At 43.2% G+C, this 27517-nt stretch overlaps 1 protein-coding gene across 3 annotated transcripts in view; it reads left to right on the top strand.

Annotated features, from left to right (window-relative positions):
• GRIA1 (glutamate ionotropic receptor AMPA type subunit 1) overlaps window positions 1–27517 on the top strand; it is a 309714-nt gene that overhangs the window by 205985 nt on the left and 76212 nt on the right. For all 3 annotated transcript variants that reach the window (XR_013764814.1, XM_079145959.1, XM_079145958.1), the window contains exons 9-11: window positions 7414–7524; window positions 8223–8429; window positions 13976–14346. Coding sequence is in view for 2 of the 3 variants with exons in the window: in XM_079145959.1 (XP_079002085.1) it covers window positions 7414–7524; window positions 8223–8429; window positions 13976–14346 (689 nt within the window). In the remaining variant the exon portion in view is untranslated. The remainder of the gene's footprint in view (window positions 1–7413; window positions 7525–8222; window positions 8430–13975; window positions 14347–27517) is intronic.

The raw sequence follows: 27517 nt of genomic DNA, 5'->3' as shown, positions 1-27517 counted from the left end.
TCCCTGTTCTGACCCTATTTATAACTGGAAAGAAAAAAGGCTGGGAATTGAGAGGGAGCAAATTATGTTATATGCATCTATGGCTATGTCAAAATGAACCCATTATGTGTAACTAAAATACACTGACAAAACAAAATGAATTAAAAATTTAAAAAGTTTAGTGGGCTGGGTTGTAACTCAGTGGTAGAGCACTTGCCTAGCATGCGTGAGGCACTGGGTTCAATTCTCAGCACCCCATACAAATAAATTTAAAACAACCAAAGATCCATCAACAACTAAAAAAATTTTAAAAAAAAATTTTTAGTTAGGAGGAAGAAATCTATTATAAACACAGTGACTATAGTTAATAACAAAGCACTGAATTCTTGAAATGCTGAGTCCATTTTAGGCATTCTTAACTAAAAGTGATAAAGTTGTGAGGTGATGTGTACGTTAACTGGTCAGATTGAGCCATTTCACAATGAGCAGATGTTGAAAACATCATGTTGTACACAATGATTACACATGATTTATCTGCCTATTTAAATAAAATAAAACTAATTTTTTGAAAAAGCAATATCCCAAAGAATTCATTGCTTTCCATACCATATGACCTCTGAAGTTTTCTTTAAATCTTTGCCATTCCATTTTGGTCATTGAATCATGTTATAGCTCTAAGATACAGTCCCCACCCAGCTGCTTCTCTCCATTTCCACTTGCGGACCCCAGAGCCCAAGCCACCTTCTAGGCTCAATGCCAGAGCTCCCTTGCTAGGAATGGACCCCATCTACATTTCTACTCCTCTAATAAGGTCACTTTTGCACCATAAGAGCTGGGAAATAAATTTCAAACATGCATCAAATTATATTACTCCTCTGCTTAAAACTTTTCACTGGGTTCCTATCACCAGGAAAATGCTGTGTGACTCCAGACCCTAGCCTTCAGAGCCCAAGACATCAGCTCCTGTTCCTTAGTCTTTAGCATGTTACTTTGTATCTTTCCTCTCATTTTTCTGTTCCTGGAGCACATGGAATTCACTCCTTCCTCAGGACATTTGCACCTGCTGTTCCTTTACCTGGCTTTCTCTATCATTATCTTTTCACAGGCTGTGTGTCTCCTTGTCCTTCAGGTCTCAGCTCGGGTGGAACCATCTTGGGGAGGATCCCCTTGCCCAAGTCATCTAAAGTAGCCCCCACCACCCAGCAGTGTCATTACTCCACTTTACATTTTTGATAGTGCTTACTCCTTGTGAAATACTTTTATTGGTTGGTTGATCTAAATTAAGATTGGAAAACTTCAGCCTTCAGGCCAAATTCAGCTCACCACCTGTTTTTGTACAGCCCGAGAGCTAATGTTTTTTTTTTTTTTATTTCAACAAACAGTTGAAATAAATCAAAAAAGACTATATGATGGCATGTAAAAATTATACAAAATTAAAATTTGTGCCCATAAATAAAGGTTTTTGGAGCACAGCCATGCTCATCTGTTTATACATTATCTATGGCTGGTTTCTTACAACAACAGCAGAAATGAGCAGTGGCAACAGAGACTGTATAATTCAAAGACCTAAAATACTTCCTGTCTGACCCTTTAAGATATTATTTGTCAGATCCTGGTCTGGGACTTGTATTTGCTTTCTTCCCCTCTTTACCTCTTTGCCATTTGTCTCAGTTGTTTTCTTCTGCTATGACAGAATTCCACAGACTGGATAATTTATAATGAGAAGAAATATATTTCTCATACTTCTGGAGGTTGGAAGTCTGACATCAAGGTTCTGGTATCTGGTGAGGGCTTTCTGCTGCATCATGTGATAGAGGGCTTCTCATGGGGAGAGTAGTCTCTTTTGTAAAAAAAAAAAAAAAAAAAAAAAAAAAACTGCTATAACTAACTCACTCAATAACAGCATGGACCCACTCATGAAGGCGGAGCCAGTAACAGCATTAGTCCACTCAAGAGGGCGAAGCCCCCAGGATCGAGTTACCTCTTAAAGGTCCCACATCCCAATACCAGCACAATGGCAATTAAATTTCAACATGAGTTTTGGAGGGGACATTCAAACCATAGAACCACTAAAGTCAGCCCTCTGAAAGCAGAGACCATATGTGTTTTATTTATTTTATTATTGGTGTCTAGAATACACTGACATTACATACACAGTAAATTCATGCAAATGAACAGTTGCTTATTAAATGAGTGGGTAATTCATTGAATATTTCTGGGTAATCAGGGAGCACAGAACTCTGACCCATATTTCTATAGCTCTGCCAACCAAAGGCTGTTGCAGGGGAGGGGGCATGCTGCCTAATTCAATGAAATAACACCTCAAGCACAACTCAGATAATGCTACATACTAATTTATTAACTTCAAATCCTTTAAGTGTATTTGTCTAGATAACCCTAGGTGCTATAAACAGAAAAATTTTGAAATCTCAACTGTTTAATGCAATAGACATTGTTTCTTATTTACTTAGTGACAAGTTTTTAACCTGAGGGCTCTGTCTGAGACTCAGATTTTTAGAGGCTCCACTGCCTAGTTGGGTCTTTCTGACTCAATATTTGACAAACACAGCAGAAAGATAAAAAAAGGAAACTTTGTGGAGATGTTGAGGGATCAATCTGGAAAATATGCACATCATTTCCCTTGCACTCTAGTGAGAAAACACAATGCAAAGCTGGCTGGGAAATGTAGTTTCTGGCTAGATAGCCACTTTCTACACTATGGAAGGCAAACAAGAATACCTGGTGGTCAGTTAGTTGTCTCTGCCACAGTAGGTAACTTTTAAAAATTTTGATTTTAATTGATGTCACCTTTGGAGGTCAGGAGCTGTGTCTTCAAAGACAACCTAGAGATATCAGTGTATAAATTTAATTTGATGACTGTGTAAGGTAGATCAATTGAATTTTCAGTTCTATGATCATCTCCTTTTTTAAACTTCATCCACATTAAAAAAATCTGATCTATCATCTAGACTCATATCCTATATTCAAAGAATCTTTAGAGGTAGGTGGAAAACAGGAGATCAAAAATTATAACTGGCCCCAGGAGAAGACCTCTCACTGTCAGAATTGTTTAAATCCTCTCCTGAACAGTAGCCCCAATCTTTACCAAACTACTAACTCTGATTTACTTTAAGATAGAATCAAAGTTCCTGCATATCCTCAGTGGAGAATCAAAGTCCTATATAATAATCCAACCCACTTCCCCATGAACGAGAAATGTTCTCTCATCTCCAAAGTGCCATGTCTCTTCAAAAACCTTTGCAAGCTTTCTTTTTATCAAACTGTGAAACCAGATTTCTCAATCCACTAGCTTAAATGAGGCATGAGCAGGAGTTTTGACATCAATCTCTACTGACCCTGAGACTATTAGGTCTTATTTTCCTGTAAGAGGATTAGTAATACAATAATCTTATTTATAGTATTTAACTATTCTACTAGCTTTTAAAATGAAGGTAGCTATAAATAAGCTAAGCTACACCTTATTGTTTTTATAGATTCCAATTTAACATTAGTGCTATGATACCAGTTTTAAAAGACCACCCTCCCTAACACTTAAAATTTCTTTTAAAACTATGTAAGTCTGGTACACGGAGATTCATCTTTTCTCCCCCTATCTTTTCTCAAAATAACTTAAGATTTTCAGAGCAGTGTTTTGTGATTTTGAATCACTTATCCTATGACATTCTGTATGTAAAGAAGAATTTGTTTGTCAAATGAGTTTGGAAATGCTCTAGAAATGTATACTTCTTTTGAAGTTGATGATTTTCAGTAGCAAATTGAAAACCGATATGCATCATAGTATAGAACTCTGTTAATCTTCAACTAGTCAGTACCCTAACTATGCACTATGCTCATGCTTTATACATATTAACTCATTTAGTTCTCACAGCGGCCTAAATTCAGTAAGAGATCAGGAACTAAGACCCATAGAGGATAAGTAACTTACCCCGGGATCATAGTGATTAGGAAAGCCCAGCTCTTGAACCAGGTCTGTGTGAGGCCAGACTAATGCACTGAGCAAGAACCCCATCTTGTTTAAAAAAATAATAGAGGCAAGCCTCTATCACCAAGCTGCATGTCCAACCCTTTTTATGTTGTGATAGGGTCTCATCCAATTGCCCAGGCTGGCCTTGAACTTGCCATTCTCCTGCCTCAGACTCCAGAGTACTTGTAGTCAGGATTATAGGCATTCACCCCCACAGCTGGCTTAAATAATACCTCTTAATATGCTATGGCTTTTAGAGGAATTAGGATCAAGTCAAAGGATGCAACTTTCCCTTCTGTTGGTTGTTAAGTTAGTAGGAATAACTAACCCTGTGGACTTAGGGTAAAGAGGGAAGACAAAGGGAAAGAAGGGAGGAGAAAAAAGGAGAAAGGAAAGAAAGGAACAAAAGCATCTTTTTTAGTATCCCCTGTGATGGAAAAATAATCATACTTATCAGACATTGTTCCCAATTTATGTTGGTTTTATTAAATGATTTTACTTTGAGGGTCATGAGATCTGGGTTCTAATTCCTGCCCCTAACCTGTTATATAACCTATTATTGTAAATTAGATCATTTAATCTCCGTAAGGCTGCATTTTCTCAGCTGTAAAACACAAAAAATAACCCCTATATTATTTGCATAGTACTTGTTTGCATAGTATAAGGATCATAAGAATTAAATGTGAATGTACCTTGCATAATTTTTAAGAATATTTAAAAAAAAACCTACTGCACTTCATGATATACTACCACAGCAGTTTGAAACACGTATTGTTCAGCCAGCAGCTCCTTATAAAAAGCAACTCTTAAAGGAAATTCCAATATGAAATAAATTAAAAGCAGAGGTGCCTGTTGGAGCGGAAATGAGGCACCCAGAGCGTCCCTCCTCTTTCCTGATCCCTTCCCACATCTCATGAAAGTGGTGAAGGGACCCACGGGTGCCCTGGGTTTCCCTGAGCACCACCCTAGAAGAGTAAGCAAGGGTGAGGCTGTACTGCAGTCTCCGAGGCTCTGTCCCCCCTGTACAAATGAGGGAGTGGATAAAATGATTCTTCAGGCCTCTTGCAGGGCTAACATTCTGAAAATCTGAGCTCTTATGTCATTAGAGAGAAATGTCTCCTTCCAGGATGACTGCTGGCCTCCCACGCAGGCCACACCATGCATGTTCCTGCCGTGAGGGCGGATCTCAACACAGTACCCTGAGAGGCATGCCCCGCCAGGCCCCTGAACTGTCTCTGCATGGACAGGGTGCTGGGTGCCATGCTGGGCCCCAGCTGTCTGGTCCATTCCCGCCTCTCAGGGTTCCTGAACTACTTCTCTGTGAAAGGATGTGTGGGTGCAAGGGAGGCACTTGGATGAGACGCTACCATCTTATCCATGAGGAGTCTGCAGCACCATGGAGAGACAGGACAGAGTGCAAGGAAGGGACCACAGGGCTCTAGTGGAAAGATACACCAGTCCCCCAGGGGTTGGCTGGCACTGCACTGGAGTGCAGGGGACACAGCCCTGGAGTCAGCCTTTCTGGCTCAGATCCTGGCTCTACTGTGACCTTGAGAAATTATTTGACTTCTCCACATCAGTTTCTTCACACTTAAAATGGGGATGATAATTAGACGGTTTCACAGGATTTTATGGGGATGAAAGGAGTTGAAACGTATAAAGTACTTAGAAGAGTGTCTGAAACACAAGAAGCATTCAATAAGTGATAAGTGAGATGATTCCCAGCCCAGGGCGGAGGCCCTCTTAACAAGAACAGCGTTAACCGTGCAAGGCAGCCGCTGGAGACAGATGGCCGGGCTTCCAGGCCAAGCTCAGCCACTTTCCAGCTGCACCACCACTGACAAGTTAGCACCCTCCCAAGCCAGATGGCAAGACAGGAAAACTGTAAGACGCTCAGCCTGTGACTCAACAAGATCACTATCAATGCTGGCAATGGCTGCTGTCGTGGTTAGTGACTACGAGATCGCAGGGTGGGCTGATTTCCAAATGGGGGAGTTGGGAAAGACGTCCAGGTGGAGGTGATGTTCGAGCTGACCAGCCGGCATGTGCCTGGGTTTTCATGAGCCTGAGTGGAGTTCTGGCTGTTGGGAGACCTGCTCACCTCCTGGGTGCTCCCTTCCTCACTTCCGGCTCTCCTTCCTTTTTTCCGTTATATCTACAACTGGCAGGGTGATCACAAAACAAGATGCAACTGTGTGAAGGGAGAAGGAGAAGGAGAAGGAGAGGAACAAGGGAAAGGAAGGGAAGGGAAGGAGGGGAGATAGGTATAGATAGGTTTAGGGGTGTGTGTACGTGTGTGTGTGTGTGTGTGTATGTGTGTGAAAGAGAGAGAGAGAGAGAGAGATCTTTCTGTATGGTTCCCAAACCTTCCATGACTCCCTACTGGTGCCAGGATATACTCCACACTACCAAGTCTGAACTTCAAAGCCCTCTGCTACTTAGACTCAAGCACCCACTGCCCTCCTGGGCTACCACTGTCTACCACCCAAGTATGTGCTGAACTTGCCTTCACACTTGGCTCCTGTTCCTCCTAACCTGCAAGGTTTGGGCCCAGCCCCCTCTCTTAAGACCTTAAGCTGTGCCTCCTCCTGGCATCTTTCTCCCCACATTGGATCCTACTTGTGACTTTTGCTTCTCTGAACACCTTAGGCCCACTTACGTGGTATTTCTTGGGCTACGTATGTGTTTCATGTCTTCCTTAGTAGACCAGAGTTGTTCTCAAAGCAGACTCTCTTGGACTTCTCTGTGTCTCTCTCAACCCTGCCACACACCAGTACTGATGTTTTAGCTCAAAGCCTTGTACTTGCTGAAAGGGCTTGGAAAATGAGTTGGTATTAATAACCTGCTGATGTGTGGGAAATTAATGATGTTTAAACTTAAGTACAACTATGTGCTCAACATTATAATAGTTTATACTTGGAAAAAGTGAAATAAATAACAGATACAATATCTATCTTAGGAAGTTAAATCCAGATGGAAAAAATGTAGGTAACCTAAAAAAGAAAAAAAAAGAAAAAGGAATATAATGTTTGAATCATATGATTTCAACTCTAGTTCAGAATGAACCTATGGAAAGAACCCACTTACAGGCTTACGTGGAAAAGTTTGGCCTTGTGAACGACTGCAGGGAATTGAATCCCCACACCCCTGGCTTGTATTGTACCCCAAATAAGCTATGTGAACAGTTAACCCCTCACACCTCCAAGGGGCCAGTTTCCAGGTGACCCCACCATTATGGCAAATTTCACTGGGTGTTAGGAACGGCAGGACCTGGAAAGCTTGACTCTTGTGGTTTCCACCTCCAGAAACCTCGGAGCCTGGTGTACCTGATACAGGTGTGATACTGAGCTCCTCGCTTTCCTATCTCTGGCGTTGGCTGGGTGGCCCAGAGCAGGGCATTCCTGAGGATCCTCGCCCACCTTACATCTCCACTTTTTTCTCACTGACAGATTGGTTACTGGAATGAAGATGATAAGTTTGTCCCTGCAGCTACTGATGCTCAAGCTGGGGGAGATAACTCCAGTGTTCAGAACAGAACGTACATCGTCACTACAATCCTCGTGAGTACCCTGTCCTCTGTGGAGGTTGCTTGGGATTCAAGCCAGACTAGCAGAAAGGTTTTTCCACTAAGAATGAAAGTTGGTCATTCCTTTGCCTGAAACTGTGCCATAGATAAATGTAGACATTAGAAAAATGGAAGCCCTGTAAAAAGGAGGCCCTGGATTTTCACTCTGCATTTCTTAGATTCACTATCACTGGAGAAGTCATTTATGCTCGAGCCACTTTCCCCATGTATGAAATTTAGGGGTGACACTAAGTGGTGCTGGTTTTCATACTCCACCCTACCTTGGTAGAAGCCTTTTCCCCCTAAAGTCTAGCATAGGAAGTACATAGAAATGAAGATGCTGTGATTTTCAGTGGTTGATAATGAGAAATCTGAAGCCTATTCAGGATCTCCTTCCTCTTCTCCCAGAGGTATCTAAAATAAATAAATAAATAAATAAATAGAACAAGAACTCCCAGAACATAATTTGAAAAGCCATGCATCAAATTTCAATGGTGAAACATTCTTATCTTTTAAAAGTTTGATTCCTTAACACAAGAAGTATATAAAGGGAAGCAGAAATTCAGGAAATAGATCTAGGGGCTGGAGAGACTTGCCCAGTGTTCGCCAATGTTGCCACCCTCTGCCATGCAGAAGAGGGTGGCAAGGGTGAACCCATGGCCCACATTCTCTCTCTCCTTGTTTCTTCACCAGGAAGATCCTTATGTGATGCTCAAGAAGAATGCCAACCAGTTTGAGGGCAATGACCGCTATGAGGGCTACTGTGTAGAGCTGGCAGCCGAGATTGCCAAGCACGTGGGCTACTCTTATCGTCTAGAGATCGTCAGTGATGGAAAATACGGAGCACGGGATCCAGACACAAAGGCCTGGAACGGCATGGTGGGAGAGCTGGTCTATGGAGTAAGTTCCTCCCAGGGTGGAGTTGGAAGGTAGAGACTGAGGATCTGAAGGAAATTATTTGGTGGCTGTATGGCTTTGCACACAAGTGCCTGTTAGACCCCGTAATTGAATATCGTTGAAGCTGAATAGATACATCATTTAAAACCCATTGACTTGAGACGTGCTTTGCTCGGGTTTTAGGGCCCACTTCCTTGGCCCCACCCAGCATCTTGTGATCCTTCAGCTGATCCTTGCCCAACAGAGTTGACAGCATAACTAGTTCCAAGGTCAATTTTCTCAAGGCAGATGGTTGAGTTGTCACTGTGTGCCTCCCTCACTATAGATTTCTTCTCTGGAATCCGATGCACATGAATCCAACCTACCTTTCTTGTCACTTGCTCCTCTAGACCCTCTCATGCAACTTCCAGTTCAGCCAAATTGCCCCTACAATTCTCCCTGCCATTCTCCACTTCCAGGATCCTCCTCCAAAACCTGCATCACATGCTACTTGTCCAAGCGGTCTTTTCTTTCTCCCCCAACAGGTGTGAGCTTCCCTTTGAACTGTCCTTGGCTTTTCCCTCTAGAACTTGTGAGAATGTTCTTCCTCTGCCTTGTACGACAGTGATCTGTGTGGCAGTGGTAAGGCTACTGCTTCTCGACATCACTCACCACACTTGAAATAACTGCAATTGCTATCCAATCTCCTATAAACTAAAGCGGTTTCAAGAAGCCATGGAACACCCTGCACTTGTTAATATTTAAGGAGTCATTGAGAGGCGAGAGATCCCCACCAATCTACACACTTTAAAGTGGAAAAGACGATGAGAGAATAGTAAATGAGAGCGTAGAATCAAGGAGTGTGAATTGTATGATTCACAAAGGAGCTAATGTGGGTTTTTCTAGCCCTCGGAAAGGGTGCAGAGCTTGGAACGTGGCCATAATCAAACCGAAAGGGAGGAAAGCATTCCAGAAATTTCTAAAGTATACACAACACAATGGTGGTGGGTGTGAGGAGACACTGCCGTATCCAGGGCTCTGAGTGAGCGAGGGCACAGGGAAGCGCGTGAACTGACTCAGTGGCCCTGGGAGAGCGAGGGCATGCCTGAGCAGGGGAACAGTGAAGGGCAATGGAAGAATGGACAGGGGCCACCGTGGCTGCACTCACAGAAGCCAAACGTCCCAGCCGGGTCTTGGAGCTGAAGCCCAGTCTGAGCCCCATGATGGTGCTAAGTGCTGGTCGGGAGGAAAAAATCATTGAAAGGAATTATAAATCTCGTCTCATATCAGGGCAAGACGAATCTTGACAACCCCGAGAGATACACAAAGGGAATTCAAAAAAGAAAAAGATGGAGTGAAAAAGATAAAAATCTAAAAATCCTCAGGGAGAGGGCCTTTGAGACAACCTGCGAAGGTGGTTAACAGGTTGAGGAATGGGCTATACTTTCCTCTTTCTTCTTTCCTCTCCTGCCTCTCACTTTGGGAGCTCCATCGATGAAAGACAGAGGTCTGGATAGAGCTTCTGGAGGCTGGTTTCCATGGGAACTTCCACCACGCTCTTAAGGTCATCCCCATGGCAACTGCTGTGAACTTTACACCTTCTCCAGCATTCATCTTCACCTTCACCTCATGTAATTCAGTCCCTTTAGTAAAAACCTGTGATCTGGGCAGAATGATGGTATGATCACCTTGAGGACAAGCCCCCGATGCCCGCTGCCAGTGTTGAGTCATTGGCTCATCAGAGCTCAGACAAGCAGGAGTCACCTCTCATGCATCTGTGGTCCGTGCTCCCCTTTGCCAGGTCTGTCCCTCTGCCCAGTAATAACCAGTTTCCATGATGGGCCCAACTGGCAACTCTTCCTTTATTTTAAGTTCATCTTTCTTTTTCAGTTCCCCTGAGAAAGAACAGAGGGATTTGGAAAAATATCTCTCAACCACGAATCACCAGTGAGGTCTATAAAAATTCATCTAGAGGACTCCAAATGTATTCTTTCTGTGCCTTATGTATAGCTGCCAGAGTCTCTCTATCTTCCTTTAGTTCTCTCTTGTTCTTAACTATAGTGATAGAAGTGACATTTCATCACACAGCATATGCCCAATGCTAGGCTGTCCTCCTATCAATCCTGTGAGTAGATAAGGTTATTTTTCTATTTTATAGACAAGAAGTCTAAGGCCCAGAGACATTAGGTGCTTTGGCAAGGGACACACAGTCAGTAACAAAAGAGTCAGGACATGTAGTACTACATGTCTTAGTACTACCCATTAAGACAGACTATAGAAATCATACTATTCAAATACTGGACTGTAGAACCAGTATTAGCCAAGCAAATAGCCAATGGTGTTCTCAGCCAGGAAATGAGGCCCCTTGTTGCAGGTTTCTGCTTCTTGAATGGGTATGTCTCTGCGCCTTGTTTCTAGATGCATTCCTGTCTGTCCTTTGTCTCTATGAAGCAGAAAGAGAGTGAGCTTTGCAGGCAGACACCTGGACTTGAGTTTCAACTCTGCCAACTTACCAGATGCAAGAGGCCTGCAAGACAGGGAACTCCTCCCAAGGTTTCCTTCCTAAAACAGGGAGAGTGAAATCTTTGTCCCACAGCCATTTGGGGGGTATTCACCTGCTCAATGCCTGGTTCACAGCAAATCTGCACCCCCCAATAGTTCTGTGCATTTTTTTTCTCCCATATCAGAGATACATACCACATTCCCAGAATCGCTTTGAAACAGACATGACATATTTCATATGGGGATCTCCTGGGTCAGTGGTTCTCAAAGTGTAGGCACTACTTCAGCATTGCCTGAGAACTTGTTAGAAATGCAATTTCTCACATCTTTGAAAACCCTCCAGGTGATTCCAAGGTACTCTCAAATTTGAGAGTCATTGTTCCCAGATATCCGTTTAAAAAACAATAATTTCTAGTGCCTATAAAATGGTCACACTTGACTGCACTCTCAAGTAATTGAATTAACTCGATTTTCACAAAAAAAATACTGTGAAATAGGTAAAACAAGAATTATTATGCCTATTTTAAATGAGGACATTGGTATCCTATAAGACAATTGTTTCACTTAAGGCTACATGGTCAATAAATTTAAGAGAAGAGAAAGTGCGGGAGAGAAAGTCCAGGCTTAGATCAGCTCCACCCTTGACCAGTGCTAAGAAACACCAGAAAGTACCTCAGGTGGTGGAAACCAACTTCTGAAACCTCTCAGTCAATATAAATATACATACCCTAGACATTGCTGCTTTGCATAAACTGCCTTCCCTCTTGGGACTTGAATTTCTTGTCTGTAAAATAAGATAGCTGAGCTTAGCATCTCCCTCTAGGTACATCTACATACACGGGTCTCTTATGATACTTAGATAAATAAGTGATCCAAAAACAAACAATTTTGAAAATATTGCTTCCAGCACACCCTTCTTAGAAATTGTCAGTATGTAGTGGCCTTTTAAAGGGTTTGAGGAATCTGCCCTAAAATACCCTGTTTAAATCTGTATTTCCCAAACATGTTAATTTTCATGTTATACTTATTAACATCTTTCCAGAAATGTTCATGGAATACATTTTGAACCACTAAATGAACTAAGCATTATGTTGATGTGTCTCTTTAATTTTCCATCCTATGATCCCCTCTGTTCAGTCGTGTCAGAGAGCATCAAACAAATCCATTTAATACTCTTTACCACGTTCTGAGCTGGTCTGCATTCACCCTGTGGGTTCCTTCCAGTCAATCCCTCCAAGTCATTTACATTACATTTCTCTCTCATTCCTTTTTTATGCTAAGTTACAGATAAAAGAGTAGATATCTTCTCCCTTGTACTGACTTGTAAGTATTTTGTAAAAATTATCAAGATTTATGCAGCAGGTGTTTGGGGGTGGTGGGCAACAGCATTACTATGAAATTCACACCTGACTCCTGCAGTGTTTTGTGGAGTTTTTCTGTAAGTGAGAACTTAAGTCATTCTGAAGCCAGGTTTTTAATTCCACTTAAAGCACCTTCTCAGTAGTCCCAGCAAATGAGAGTTACTTGAAGAAATCTCTAAGAAGCAGCCGACCCGTGGTTTGGCAGGACCCTCATCTGCACATTGTCTATTCCAAACCTCACATCTGGGCTGCTGTGCAGCAGCACAAGACAAAGCCATTTTCCCCAACAGACTTGGCTAAGCATGTCTCTCATTTCAGAAATGAGTGTTGTGGCATCTGTCCACAGAAACCCTTTTCGGTTTCCAGGATCTCTTGATCTCAGGCCAACAGAGCCCTGGATTTTTATTGAGTAGATGCCAGTGCGTCTGTGACTAGAGGTAGGAAGGAAAGAAGAGCAAAAGCCTGGATATTCCACATGCCGGATGCCCAAGGATAAACATTCATTGCAATCTTTTCATGTTTATCCACATGCAGGATTTGAAAATTAAAAATTAAATTAATTGCATATTTCTTAGCAGTCTTTGTGGGGGAAAATGTTGAAAATATACTGCACTTCCTCACCGCCAGGCTCTTACTCACATGGTTCCTGCCTCCTGGTGCGCTGTTCTGTGCCAGAGCAACCTGTCAGAATCCTACCCTCCTCAATGCCAAATGTGCATGTCACCTCTTCCATGATTCAGTTTCTGATCTCCCCAGCCAGAATGAATCCCTTCAGAGTCTCCTGTAGCATTTTGTATCTCTTAGATAACATGCATCCCATTCACCTTACAGACTGGAAAGTTTATGTGTGTGTGTGCACGCACGCACATGTGTGTATGTGCATGCACTCGTGTGCACATTAGTTTTCCCTACCAGTTTGTAATCCCATGAGTCTGGGGACCATTGCTTACCTACAACTTCCAGCTTAGAGCTTCTACATAAGTACTCAATAAATGTTTATTGAGTTAAATTTGCCTTTACCACCTCATTAGCCAGGATAATCTTGGATGCAGGTAAAACAAATTCAATTCAAAGTGGCTTAGGCAAACAGAAGGACTGGTTGGTGTTCTTGGCAACAGACAGAGGAATGTATTGACACATGTTCCTAAGGAGGCCAAGGGAAAGCCTGAATTTAGAGTGGACCAAGTTACAGCATGGGGAATGGACCTCTGCATCTCTCAGGTCTGGCTGTCAGGGATCATTCTCAATAGCCTCCCTTGGCTCTTCTGCCATCCTTCAGTGAGACTTTCTGGGTAGGGGATAGAGTATGCAGATTGGCCAAACCTGGCTTACATGCTTCCCCATGTAACAAGCACAGCCAGCCCCACTCCAGGCTGGGCAGCTGAGAGGAGGGCAGGGGTGGTTTTCCAGTCACAGGAAGGAGGCATGGCTGCTGGATAGGCAAAAACAACAGACAGAACCACAGCCTCCTTCTTGCAGGATGGAGAAGTCGCCTCTGGTAAGTAGAGCTGTCAGATACCAGGATAATCCCTCCTGTAAAATATTGAGCTGATCATCCATTTGTCAGGAAGAGAGCCAGAGCAGTTGACTTCTAAGTTCTTTCCCATTTCCACATCCTTTCAGAGACAAAAGCATATTCACAGTGAAGAGAGAATTGAGAACAAAGAAAGCTGCTGAGCTCAACTGAATTTTATTTTATTTTTGCAGAGAGCTGATGTGGCTGTGGCCCCCTTAACTATCACCTTAGTTCGGGAAGAGGTTATAGACTTCTCCAAGCCATTTATGAGTTTGGGAATCTCCATCATGATTAAAAAACCACAGAAGTCCAAGCCAGGAGTCTTCTCCTTCCTCGATCCTTTGGCTTATGAGATTTGGATGTGCATCGTGTTCGCCTACATCGGAGTGAGCGTCGTCCTCTTCCTGGTCAGCCGCTTCAGCCCCTACGAATGGCACAGCGAAGAGTTTGAGGAAGGACGAGACCAGACGACCAGCGACCAGGCGAATGAGTTTGGGATATTCAACAGCTTGTGGTTCTCCCTGGGAGCCTTCATGCAGCAAGGATGTGACATTTCTCCCAGGTCAGTTCCATTTTCTCAATCACTCTGCACAATGCTTTGGTTTTTTGTTTGTTTGTTTGTTTGTTTGTGGTGCTGGGGATCGAACCCAGGGCCTTAGTGCTTGCTAGGCAAGCACTCTATCAACTAAGCCATATCCCCAGCCCAATGCTATGTTTGTCTTGGAAAAAAATTACTGGAAATTTAAGAGATGGGAATCATTTCCAGACTTCATTGTATTCTGTTTTTCCTCTCCTCTTTATGGTCAACTGTCCCTTGTGTGCTGTGGATTTTCTGGATGCATCTATGGTTGAGCCAGCTCTGTGTGCTGTCTGGTTAATGTGCTCTGTCAAGATTGATGGGCATAATTATGACTGACGTCTCTCTGAGAGGTACATAGAAAGAATGGGGGACAGTGTTGTACAACTAACATTTATTGAGTACCTACTGTATACCAAGCAAGGTCTGAGTCCTGTGCGTGCATCCTCTCACTGAATCATCACTGTGGTAGAAATGGGTCTCATGTTATACCTCCCCTCATGTTGAATGTCTTTCCAAAGTTACACAGCCAGATAAAAGGGTGAGTGGAGACACTGTCCCCACCCCTGCCTGGGGGCGGGGTCCTGACTTATGGGCAGCTCATAGCACTGGCTGTAACCCACAGGCTCTCTCTGTGGCCCTGGGCAAGTCACTTCACCCTGGTAAACCTTTGTCATAAAAAGGTTCTCTTCTTGGTTCTGAGAAAGACCTCAGAAAAACTCTAATCTTCCAGGAATGATATTTATCTGTTCCTCATGGTTCCAACATGGGGTTTCTCAGAAATGCCTCAAATACCACATTGAAAGTACCAGGGTAATCAAATCAGGGGGATTTTAGCCCTTCATGTGGAACCAGAGTGACTCCATTTTGACTGTGTTATATATTGCATTTGTGAATATGATTTATTTTGAAAAAGGGAGTTCTGAAAGAAAGCAGGAAAAGGAGAAAGAAGGAAAGAATCTGAAAACTACCAGTCTCGACCAATTCCCACACTTACTGACCTCTTATCGTTACATAGAATATACTTTCCCCTACATTCTGAAATGCTCAAGCTGCAAATTCCCTCTAATTTACCTGACAAATAAGCACCGACTAGATTTGCTTTTACAGTTGCTTAATGTCTGTGATCTCTTTCTCCTTTTCCCTTGTAAAACATCAAATTCCAAAAGCAGGCAGGGAGGCCTGGCTCATGATTTGGCCTCCAGAGATAAACCCAGGGCACAAGTGCATTAATTCCAGGCCTCATGAAATATCTTGGAGGCATCTCTGCCCTCATCGACGTTTTGCGTTTTGAGTGTCAATAAGGACGAACATTTCTAAGTGGCAATGGAGTAAAATCTTCCTAAGAAGCTTCCCCTAGGACTTATTTTGCCTGCTGCATAATTTGGAAAGTCTCATCGTTCACCATTACAATCTTGTTTTTCTTTAAATAAGAAGACAGTTGGGGGGGTACGTGGGAGAGGAGGTGTGAGACTGGATGCGTGGCCAACACTGGAAAACACATGGCAAAGAGTAGAAATTACCAAGCAGGGGAAGGGCTCGCTCGCTTAAAAATAAATCAGGCCAGTGGATAAACAGTGCGAAGAAATCATTCCTATCTACTTTGTATGATGTAGGCCCACCAAAACATGCCTGTGTCCAGAGTTTGTCTTTGTCTGTTGTGTCCTTCCCAATGGCCATCTACCTCTTACCAGCACCCTTGAGTTCTGATCTCATGTTGCATTTTCAACCTCCCCGGTGATCCCCCCAGGGGCCTCAAGCTCATGAATCATAAACTGAATCCTCTTGCACGCATGATTTGTTTCATCTGTGCACAGTTTGGCAATGGTTAGCCAAAACTCATGGCAACATCCTCTTGAGTTGATCCACGTGGTCACCTGTCCATCACCACCCCTCACCCAGCCTCTCTTCCTTCCTGTATTACTCAACTGGCCCCTCAGGGTATTTGACTCTGTGACCCCTGATCACAAAGCGATTTTCAAACTGTGCACCCTGGACTTCTGAGGGTTCTGCTGGGGTATCTCAGGAAGCCACGCTGAGATGAAGACAAAACCAACCCAGCAAAATATTCAGCTGCCCTCCTCCCTGGCTCTACCAAAACAACCCAAGACATGACTCCATTTTCCCATCGGTAATATGCAAGTAACAGTTTCTACCTGGGGTATTGCTGTGCGGTTTAAGAGACATGGATACACATGGAACCTATACCAATACCGCACCTTCACATAGGAAACCTATAAAATGCATGCTATTTTTATAGGTTTTGTATATTGTACTTGGACTCAACTTCCCTAGAAGGAAGGGTGCCACTGGTTTGAAAGCCTAGTATGCTCTTCTGAGGAAGTCCAGGGACAAAGCATAAATACCCAGTGGTTCATCCCAGAGACCAGCAATATCTAGATTCTTGGGGCTCCTCCCCATAGGAACTTAGAGGAAGGATTTGTGATTTTGGATGAAAGGGTCTGAGAGACATGACTGTGAACTACACAGTAATTAGTTTTATCCACTTCAGAGAGACTTTTCCCTACCAAGCCCACCTTGACCAATCCCAGAGCTTAAGAGCTGTTAGAGTCATACTATGCATCACGATGTTTACTGGAAATATTCTTTAAAAAGAGAGGTATATTTAATCTTACCTTGGGCCAGACAAAAAGACAAGGATGCTAAGACAGTGATTAGGATCAGAGACCAAGAAGAGAACAATAGACACCAATAGAAATTCTTTGTTTTCTATCTATTTCTCAATGTTCTTCTGATATGTGCAACACTCTGTTGCAACCCTCTGGTACTTTGTAAGGTGCTTGCATGTGTCAAACATTCCTCCAAATGAGCTTCAGTTCATTGCTCACACTGCTTATTTAAAGAATATATCATAAATCCTTAATCATTTAGCATTTGTAGGACCAAATTTCATCTGAATTGCCTGTGTCTGCACTTATACACAGATTCTTTTGTCTCTTTCTACTCTCTTCAAAGTTGTTATTAATGTCTAGTAATCAAAAAACAACAAAATGTGACCAAGTGTAGTTGTCTAAAGTAACAAACCTGATCACATTAATATGAACAGACTAGAAGTTATCTTTTCCATATAAGAGAAATGGGCTGGGTGCATTGGTGCATTTCTTTAAAACCAGGGATTCAGGAAGCTAAGGCATGAGGATCCCAAGTTTGAGACCAGCCTCAGCAACTTAGTGAGACCCTGTCTCAAAATTTAAAAACAAACAAACAAACAAACAAAAAACCCAAAGGGCGGGAATGTGGCTCACTGATTAAGCACACCAGGGATCAATCCCTGGTATCAAAGAAGAAAGAAAGAAAGAAACATGGTAGTAGGCAGTGGCTTATGGTTCAGTGAAGTCAAGGTTGACTGTTCTGTGATTCTCTTGGCCTTTCTTCTTGATCATAAGATAGAAGCTCCCAGACATTGTTTCCTATGAGAGTGGGAAGAAGCGTTCCCAGCCATGTCTGTCTCTCCAGATCAGAAAAACGAAAACTTGGCACAATACTCCCTATCACTAGCAGATGCCTGTTGCTATCCAGCAGGCCAGAACAGTGCCCCACGACTACTTCTGGTGTCAAGGGAGGCAGGGAAGGCAAGGATGGAGGCTTTCTGTCCTCTAGAGTGGAAGAGGTATGATGGATGTTGGAATCAGCCAGCAGCACTGGCCACAGTACTTCAATTCAGGGTTTTCTGCATGAGCACTACAAACACATAAAAATAATCCGTAATGATTGTTCACTTTATTCACGGTCCATATACCGTTTATATACTCACAATTGTGTGTTCGATGTCTGTCTTTACCCCTAGTCAGCACGTGCTCCTGGAATGCTCTAAAACTCCTCCCTCTTCCCCTTGAAATGTTTAGATAGTAAATTGGTTTTTATAAACCTATTTTAACATTGCAAGTTAAAATTCAACTTAGCTGTGATCACTGGTCACAATGGTTTTTGTCATTAGGCTGATGGCAAGACTAGAATGCCATCCATGAATGGACTCTGTAGGCCTGCTTCTTGTGCCCAAAGACCTATATTTAACAGATACTTTGGATTCTTTTTTTTTCCATACAGAGAAATTTTGAGAAAGGAATATACTAAAGGTGAAACAAAAATCATCACGGTCAAAATTTATGTTTGCTCCCCCAAATCTCTTTTAAGTTCCTTTCCTCCCTGTTTGGGGCCAACCATTCACTTATTCAACAGATACTGCTCACTGCCTACAGCATGCAGAGCATGGTTTTAGGTGCCAAGGATATGATGTTAAATTGATGATGGAGCTGGGGGTGTGGGGTAGGAGCTTTTTGCCTTTGTCTTTGCTGCTATCTTGGTACAAGGCATTAAACTAGCAGTTGTGAAGATAAGAATTTTGATGTGCTATGAATAAAGTGAACTGGCCATGGATGATAAAGGAAGTGTAATGAAAGGTACTTACTCAGAGTGTTCCAGGAAGGTTTCTCTGAGGACCTGATGGGTAAAAGGGAGCTAGGCTTATAGAGAGCTCAGAGACATAAATAGCCACGGGCAGAGGTCCTCAGTGGAAGAGTTTAGTGCTCTCAAGGTCTGAAGGAGCAACTTGTGTGTACGGTTTGTAGTGAATGAAAACAGCAGGGATTTGAGATAGTATTGGAGAAGGAGACCAAGGCCAGATCACACAGGGCCATGGTATAAATGGGGGTGGGAGGTTTATTCTAAATGGAAAACCATTGGGTGTTTTAAGCAACAGAAGGGTTGATTTGCATACTAAACTACCACTCTGGGGAGCTACAAGGAAAATGAGTTAAAGCAGAGAAGAGTCCCGAGGAGAAGCAGGGGGCTGAACAAGAGAATCTCATAGCCATCCAGGAAAAATTATAGTGATGGAAATGACCATGATGGTCACGCACATGGGTTTGTGGTCTACTTGGAAACTAATTGACAGGACTTGCTGATGAAATGGATCAACGAGGATGAGAAGAGGAGGATTCAGGAACCCAAAAGGGAGGGAGCATTTGGAAAACATGGAAATATAGTTCCAGAGACTTTTAGCTCTGAGTAGGATCTTAGGATGCTCTGGTTTATCCTTCTCATTACAGATGAGGGAATTGAGGCCTAACAGGGTATTTTCCCAAATGTCACCAAGGAGATACCCATGGCTCACGGATGCTCAGAAGCCTCAACCCAAGGCGGCATCGCCTACAAGTGAACTAAGAGCAACCATCTGCAAGTCATTTCCCCATCCACCTCTGTGGAGTTGGTACTTTCCTAGGTTCAGAACAAGAGGGGTAGGAGGGTCCTTGGAGAATAGAGGAAAATGGGAAATTAAAATTTCAGCTTTCAGAACGCTCCCTTTTATTCCTGATCATAGCCTGCATCAGCATGGATAATAATTATCTCTACCTGGTAAAGATAATTACCCTCAGTGAGAAAAAGTCCCAGGCGGGGGGGAGTGATGGCATTTTGGAGATCTCCCAGAACCCAATATTGCGCACAAACGCGCGCGCGCGCACACAGACACAGACACACACACACACACATTCTCACATTTCTGTCTCCGTCAATTTACTTGTTGGAGACCCTAAAACTGACTCACCATGGGAACAGGGTGGCCAAGGAGGAAAATCCAAGCAGATAACCAATGACAACTTGACCTTTGCATTCACATAAATTCCATGGCAACCGATATGCCTGCAGCATTGAGAGATGATGAGAAAACCTCCCCCTTCTACCTCCTGTTCTCCCTCCCACACTCCCAGAGAGGATCATGCAAACCCATTTCTCTTGCTCATCTTGAGTGTCTTGCTCATCTCGAGGTCACCAGAGTGTTGTGGGGGAGAGGAGGAAGCTAAGGGTTGATGGAAGCAGGCCAAATATGAAAACCATTCTCATTTTGAAAACACACGTCTGATTGAGGCCACAGGTTCATTACTTCAAGGGACAGTGTCACAGGATGGTGTGGACAGCAGTAGAAAAGAAATGTGTGATGGATGATGAGAAACACTCTGGGTCTTGGGACTGGGTGTGGGGGTTTCTGCTGGGATCGCCTGCATCAGAATCACTTGGGTGTTTGTCCCAGTGCAGGTTCTCAGATCTGTGGAGCTGGAAGCTCTGCAGATTGTGAGAAGGTTGTGAATGTTTCATGAGCCTCCCCTCCCTCTTCTCCAGAACAGATGGGCATAAAAGTTTGGTAGTCACTGAGCCAGGATATTGTCTAGGGTACATCACTTAAAAATACAGAAAGCAAGGTCCATGGGGCAACTAGAAATGGTGTCGATTAACAGCCATAAGCACCGATCCCAGGGCCTGCCTGCTCACTACACTATGCTAGCTGCTAGGAAGCAAGGCCCTGGGAGCACTCGGTCAACTATGGCCATTGAAGGCGGAGGCCTTGCTGTTGACCCTGCCTTTCTCCTGCAGACCAGGCTTTCAAAAGGGGACTCAGAAGAGTCTATTCTCCTTCAACACCTTTCCCTCACCACTAACAAGCAACCCCAATGAAGAGGGATTGGCCCAGGTGGGGTGATTTTGCATTCCTGACAGGTGTGACCATCTGTGGGTGGCCCCATGACAAGGGTTAGTTGAGGGGACTCAGCCTAATGCCACCTACATTTTCAAGTTTAATACCCTGCTGCCTGATGGTGAGTCTCAGAACCAAGCTCTGCTACTGAGCAGCTTCATGGACCTTTTGGGAAAGAAGAACACTAAGTTTTGGAAGCCCCAGAAGTGGCATGGAGGTATGAAAATGAGCACAATAACGGGAGAACAAAAACCTTCCCAGGATACAAATGAAAGTATCATTTTCTTTGTCTCAGCCAGCAGTTCTGGCCCTCAGTAAGGAGGGAGTCAATTTGCTCTTTCTTTAGGTAGCTCTGAAGTCCACAGCTTGAACCATTTAATTGAAAGACATTTTTTTTTCCCTCCAAAATTATAGTAGGCAATTTTTCAGAAAGTTTTTCACAGAACTGAATGGGATGTTTAGGATAACATTCATCAGATATTTCTTTAGCATCTGTGACATGGCCAGCATGGTTTCAGGTGCTGTGGAAGACCCACAGCAGATATTTCTTCCCTTCTGTACATTCCAGTGAGACAGACAATAAGCAAGACCAAAACAGAACTGACATCACGGTTTGGGGGGATTCCGGTTTATAGGCAGGGGAAGGGAGTCAGCCAAGATCACACAAATGATTAGTGTAAGTTCAATAATACGAGGTTGGAGGTTGTCTGGGGCCGTGGTGAACTCAGCACGCATGTGTCAGCTGAGTAAGGCAGCTTCTATCAGTTCTGGACCTTCATTGCCCTGAGAACTCTGTGCAGACGAAACTAAAACATGCCCGCATCTACTTTCTTGACCATCAGTCTGAGACCCCAAGAAGAAAGGTGAGTGGTGTAAAACACCACTGTTTGCATCTGAAGTCTCTTGACACACTCAGGATTTGAATTGTCCCCTTCCCTCCCCCTCCAGTTTTTGGTTTCCTGTATGAAATCTGATGGCCGTGTTTTCCTTTCCTGTCACACACTTTGGAAAACATGAATGGAGGCTGCAGCAGGAGAAACAGGGTACCTGCATCTCCGTGTCTTGAGCCTACCCATAGCTAGCTGCCTCTGCCCAGGTTCCACATTTTCCCAAAGAGGTCCCCTTATTTCTTTTTAAACACTTTCTGGAAATTCGGCATCTCTGACCAAAAGACCCAGTTGTTTGGGAAGAACTGGGAATTCCATGAAGGGAAAAATGAGAGCATCATTAATTGAGTGGATGGGAAAAGCATGCCCCAATACCCATAGGGAGGCTGACGGTTTGGAAGATTTAGCTGCAGCAGTCAAGTCATTTTTGATGCACCGTTTGTAAATGCTTTTATCCTAGCTGTGTTCAAGGGACATAATAGGAAAATTAAGCCCAAGGTACCCTGTAGAAAATAAATGATGCCAAGGACACTACACAGAAGCCACCATGCTAGGTCTCTTGAGAAGACAAGGCTTAAAGTGAAGAGTACCTGCTGGAAGCAGAATGGAGTTCCACCCAAGAAGAGATGCAGAATCAGCTGTCAGTCACACAGGTTGGAGGAGGTTAGAAAGATGCCCCAACTCAGCCTCCTGCCAGCCATGGGGTGAGCATCTCACTCCTGGATCTCAGTTTTCCCTTTTCAAAATGGGAGCAAGATGGTCCCTGCTATGTCCCCAGCTCTCTCCATCTAAGACTTGTCTCCCCTTGATTCTCCGCTTAGCTGTGGCTCTAGTCAAGACAAGTTGCACTTCGTTATGTTTGCCCAGCTTCGTTTTACTATTATTCTCTTGTCCCCTCTATTTGAAGTGACTTCTTCCATCTTTCCCACTCAACTCCTTCCCTCTTTGCAAATGCTGCCTTCTCACCTTGCCCCACCCATCCGAGTTACCCCTCTGCGTCTCCACTTTGCAATAACAGCCATAAACTTGAACTCAGGAATAAGACTGACTGGGAATTGAATCCTAACTCTACTACTTGCTAGCTGGGTAAGTTTGAGAAAATAACTTTTCTGTACCTGTTTCCTCTTCTGGAAAAATGTAGATAATAGTGATTCTTATCTCACATGGGATAGTTTCGGGATCAAATGACATGTGCATGGAAAGTTCTTCCCTTGAGCAGCACTCACGTGCAAATCCTGCTGACATTGTCACTGTTGCCTTTGTCATCTGCACCTGACTGAGGGCATCTTGTCATCTTGAAATCTGCAGTATAATTACCCATGTCTGCTCCTTACTGAGGTGCAGATTGGCAAACTTCTCTGCAATTCATTCAAACCCTGGCAGGAGGCGCTGCACATGCTAAATACTCAGAGCATGATTGTTGAATGAACATGTGCCTTATCAGGACTAGATCATATTCATCATGTAATGAAGGGAAAACATCCTAATGAAGAGAATTTCTAGCCATTACCACTCACCTGTGTGATACAGGGCAACCTGGGCCTGGTTTCCGAATAGATTTAGAGAAGAGAGGAGAATCAGAAAGGAGGATTTTGGAAAAAACAAAACAAAAAAAAAACAGAAAACAAAGTTTCCCAGTTATCCTAATGTTGCCAGTTGTCCCCTCACTCTGGAATATTCTAATCTTCCTTTTTCTGGGAAAGAGTGTCAATAATTATTATTTATTGCACTTACAGTGTGTCAGGCACCCGAGTCAGTGTTAGATTTTGTCACTTATCATCTTCCTGACAACTCCCGTCTAGTACATCAACACCATTGTGTGCATGAGGAGGCTGGGGCTCAGAGAGGTTAATTTCCTTGCCCATGTGCACCCAACAGCAAAGCTAGGATGATAACATGTGTCTATATGATTCTAACACCCATGATTTATCCTTGATATACTGCTATCTTCTCAGACTAGAAATCTGAAGGTAACTTCGGGTATCCTGAGGAATGTTAGAATTTTTGGGAAAAAAAAAAAAAAAACAAATATTTTCTTCTACAGAGAAAGGGGTGAAGGGATAAGGAGATAGAGGCCAGAGCAAAGATAAAACTACTTTGGAGAGGCCAACCTCTTGGCTTTAGCTAGGAGGGGACTATGGATATAGGACAGGTTCCACAGTCACAGCCAAAAGCTGGAGAGGACATGTTTTTTTATTGTGACACTTTACAGATGAATGAAGGATGAGGAAAACGAGGAAAAAAGATCATAAATGGCCTTAAAATTGTGGGGGTAAGAAAGATGTAGGAGCTAGACAGTTCTTCTATGGAGATAGCTGCGTAAATGTGACAAGGTGACTGGATAAAGGTGCTCATTGCATAGTTGTTTCATAGCTGGATATAGCTCAGTGTCCATCAGTAGAAATGGCAGTTCACCCACAGAGCAGGACCCAGCCACTGAGCACAGGGATAGCTGTGCTGCTTTGTAAGATCTTTCAGGTTGCAGTGCCAGAAAGCAGTGAGTTGTGGTCCTGCTGGATCTATGTTATAGGCTCTCTTCATTGCCCCTTTCTGGAACACAGAATCTAGGGGGCTAAGCTCTGTGGCTCTCTGCATTGGTGCTAGAGACTTTCTGAGAAAAGGAACATTAGTTGGACTTAGGGGAAGAGGAACTTCTGGGAAGCATGGACAGTGCCTTGAAAAATTCCAAGATTTTCTAACAAAAAAAAAAAAAAATAGCAAAGAGAAGCAGGAGGTAAAACCCTAGTGGGGTATGAACATGAGCAAAGGCACTGAGGCAGGCATGGATTTCACCATGAAACCTGTCAACCAACTTCATTCCTAGGCACTTGCTGACTGCTGCATTGACCAAGTGCAAAGATACAATCAATACCAAAATGTCGGGAGCCCATAACCTGCTCTGAGACCGTTAGAATGGCACTGCAGAAACATAGAGTCTAAAATGAACAATGTTGAGCCAGGTCTTCAGCTGCCACCAGGAAGAGCCCAGGAAGTAGCTTCCAACTCTCCATGGGGCATGGCTTTTGATAGAGTGAAGGCTTAGTCCACTGTGAACACAGCTCGTCAGCTCCATTCTGGTTTTCCAGATTCAGAGGATGCTGGCATGTAGTTGAGAGCCACCAGCAATGGCTGCTGCCAGGTTATTTATCTTCTGAGCAGCAGGTGAAAGGGGCCGTCGGGCAGAAAGATGCCATCGCTTCTGGCTGGACAGCCACCTGGTATTCATTTTCTCTTTCATGTCTCTTTGTAGGAGCGAGGAAAAAGAATGGAGAGGGGCTTTGTTCTGTTCTGTTTTATTTGTGCTTACTATATAAATGTCTGCAGATACAAGGGAGAATTCATTCCAATGTCTGTGTGTGTTATTTACTTATTTAAATTGTTTTAACTAATATGTAAGAACATTAAGATCATACATACACACGGGGTACCATGTACTGTTTTGATACATGTGTACAGTATGTATCATATACGGTTTAAATCAGTTTTAACATATCTCTCTCTTCAAAAATTTGTCATTTCATTATGGTGAAAATATTCAAAATCCTTTCTTCCAGCTTTTTGAAATACATAGGGTGTTATTGTTATCTATAGTCTCCCTACTGTGCAAAGCACACCAGAACCTCCTACTCTTGTCTAACATAGTCCCCTCTACTCTCCCCAGCCTCTGGAAACCACCATTCTATTCTCAGCCTCTGCGAGGTCAACTTTTTCAAATTTCCTGTATGAGTAAGATCATACAGTAGCTGTCTTCCTGTGCCTAACTTATTTCACTTAACCTAATGATCTCCATTTTCAGCCATATTGGTGCAAATGACAGGATTTATTTCTTTAAATGATTAGTATTTCACTGGGGGCCGCATACTTAGGTTGTTTCCATATCTTGGCTATTATGGATAGTGCTACAGTGAACCTGGGAGCCTAATGTTTTAACTGAACATCACTTGAGATCTTGGATTTGCATTAGGAACAATGATAGGCATTATGGCAAATTTGAAGAAGCAAGAAGCACAGATTCAGACCTCTGAGTTTGCAAAGCAGTGAAATAACAAGATAAGCAACAGGAAAAGTGGATAATAAACAGAATATTATTTGAACAATTTCTTTTTTTATTATTTTTTATTTATCTTTTAATTTTTTACAGACTGCATTTTGATTCATTGTACACAAATGGGGTACATCATTTAATTTCCATGGTTGTGCACGATGTAGATTCATACCATTCATGTAATCATACATGTACATAGGGTAGTGATGTCTGTCTCATTCCACCATTTTTCATACCCCCTCCCTCTCATTTCCTTCTACATAATCTAAAGTTCCCCCATTCTTCTCTCACTCCCCACCCCCCACCCCCATTATATATCATTCTCCACTTAGCAGGGAAAACATTCGGCCTTCGGTTTTTTGGGATTGGCTTATTTCACTTAGCATGATATTCTCCAATTCCATCCATTTATTTGCAAATGCCATAATATTATTATTCTTTATGGCTGAATAGTATTCCATTGTGTATATATACCAGAGTTTCTTTATCCATTCATCTGTTGAAGGGCATCTGAGTTGTTTCCACAATCTAGCTATTTGAAGAATTTCTAAGAGCAGGATTTAGTGTCAGTAGGTAGAGAGAAAGGCCATTGATCTGGATTTATATAGAAAAAGGAGAGACTTGGGATTGTTCCAAGGGATAAAGTGAGACTAATAGAAGGTATTTCAGATGAGACCAGGAGGGTTGAGCAAGCCACGAAGGGCAGATGACTGTGTTTTGAGAACAAGCCTCCCTTAATTCAGACCTACCTGGATTTCGCTCATAAATCCACCATTTACTAAGCTTTAAAATTTGAACCAGATTGGCAACAGTGGCACACACCCGTAATCCCAGTGGCTCCAAAGACTGAGGCAGGGAGGATCGCAAGTTCAAAGCCAGCCTCAGCAACTTAACGAGGCCCTAAGCAACTTAGCGAGACCCTGTTTCAAGATAAAAAATAAAATGAGCTGGGATGTGACTTGTTGGTTACACTCCCCTGGGTTCAATCCCCTGGTTTCCCGCCCCAAAATAAAACTTGAGTCAGTAGCTTAACTGCTGAGTCAGTTTCCTCAACTTCAAAAAGAGATCATTCATGCCAATATCACATGATTCTTAGAAGACTACTACATAGCAAAGGCTGAGGTATGTTGCAAAGTGTTTAGCTTAGACCAGTGACACGAAATTCTCAATTCTCTTTCCCTTCTTTTGTGTTAATCACTGCCCTTCTTTCCCACTGTCCCTGGCCTCTCACCAATCACTTATGTGCTGCTCGAAGCTTTCTGAGACTCACTGGCATGCATCTCCTTATCTGGCTGGGCTCCTGGCCCACCTCCGACCAGAGGGAAGTTCAGAAGCTGCTCCCAGGAGGAGCAAGGCTGCCAGGTGCAGCGTTCTGACTGGAGGATATTGGCAGCATCGCTCATTTCATTCCAGGATTCTTTCTCAGCTTGTTTGCTGGACAGGGACTGACTCCAAGTTCCTTCCTGCTTCTCTGGCATGACTCATCTCCCAGGCAGTGACCCTTCCCTGCCAAACTACACTGTCCACTGGTTCCTTCTTGCTCTCCAGAGCACCTGGTTATTTTCATCAACATTATGATGGTTTTCTCTACTTCCCATAGTGACAGTTATTGGCTTTGGAGAAATTATAAATATGAGAGCTTTTTCAACAGAGTAGAGAGCCTGGTCTCTGGACTTGGACCCGGGTTTCATTCTGTCTCTTACACTAACTTGCTATGTGACCCTGGCAACTAGC

This window comes from Sciurus vulgaris (assembly GCF_902686455.1).
Source record: "Sciurus vulgaris genome assembly, chromosome: 6".
In the NCBI taxonomy this organism is placed as follows: Eukaryota; Metazoa; Chordata; class Mammalia; order Rodentia; family Sciuridae; genus Sciurus; species Sciurus vulgaris.
The sequence above is the reverse complement of the archived record's forward strand: the minus strand, read 5'-3'. Positions and strand labels throughout refer to the sequence as shown.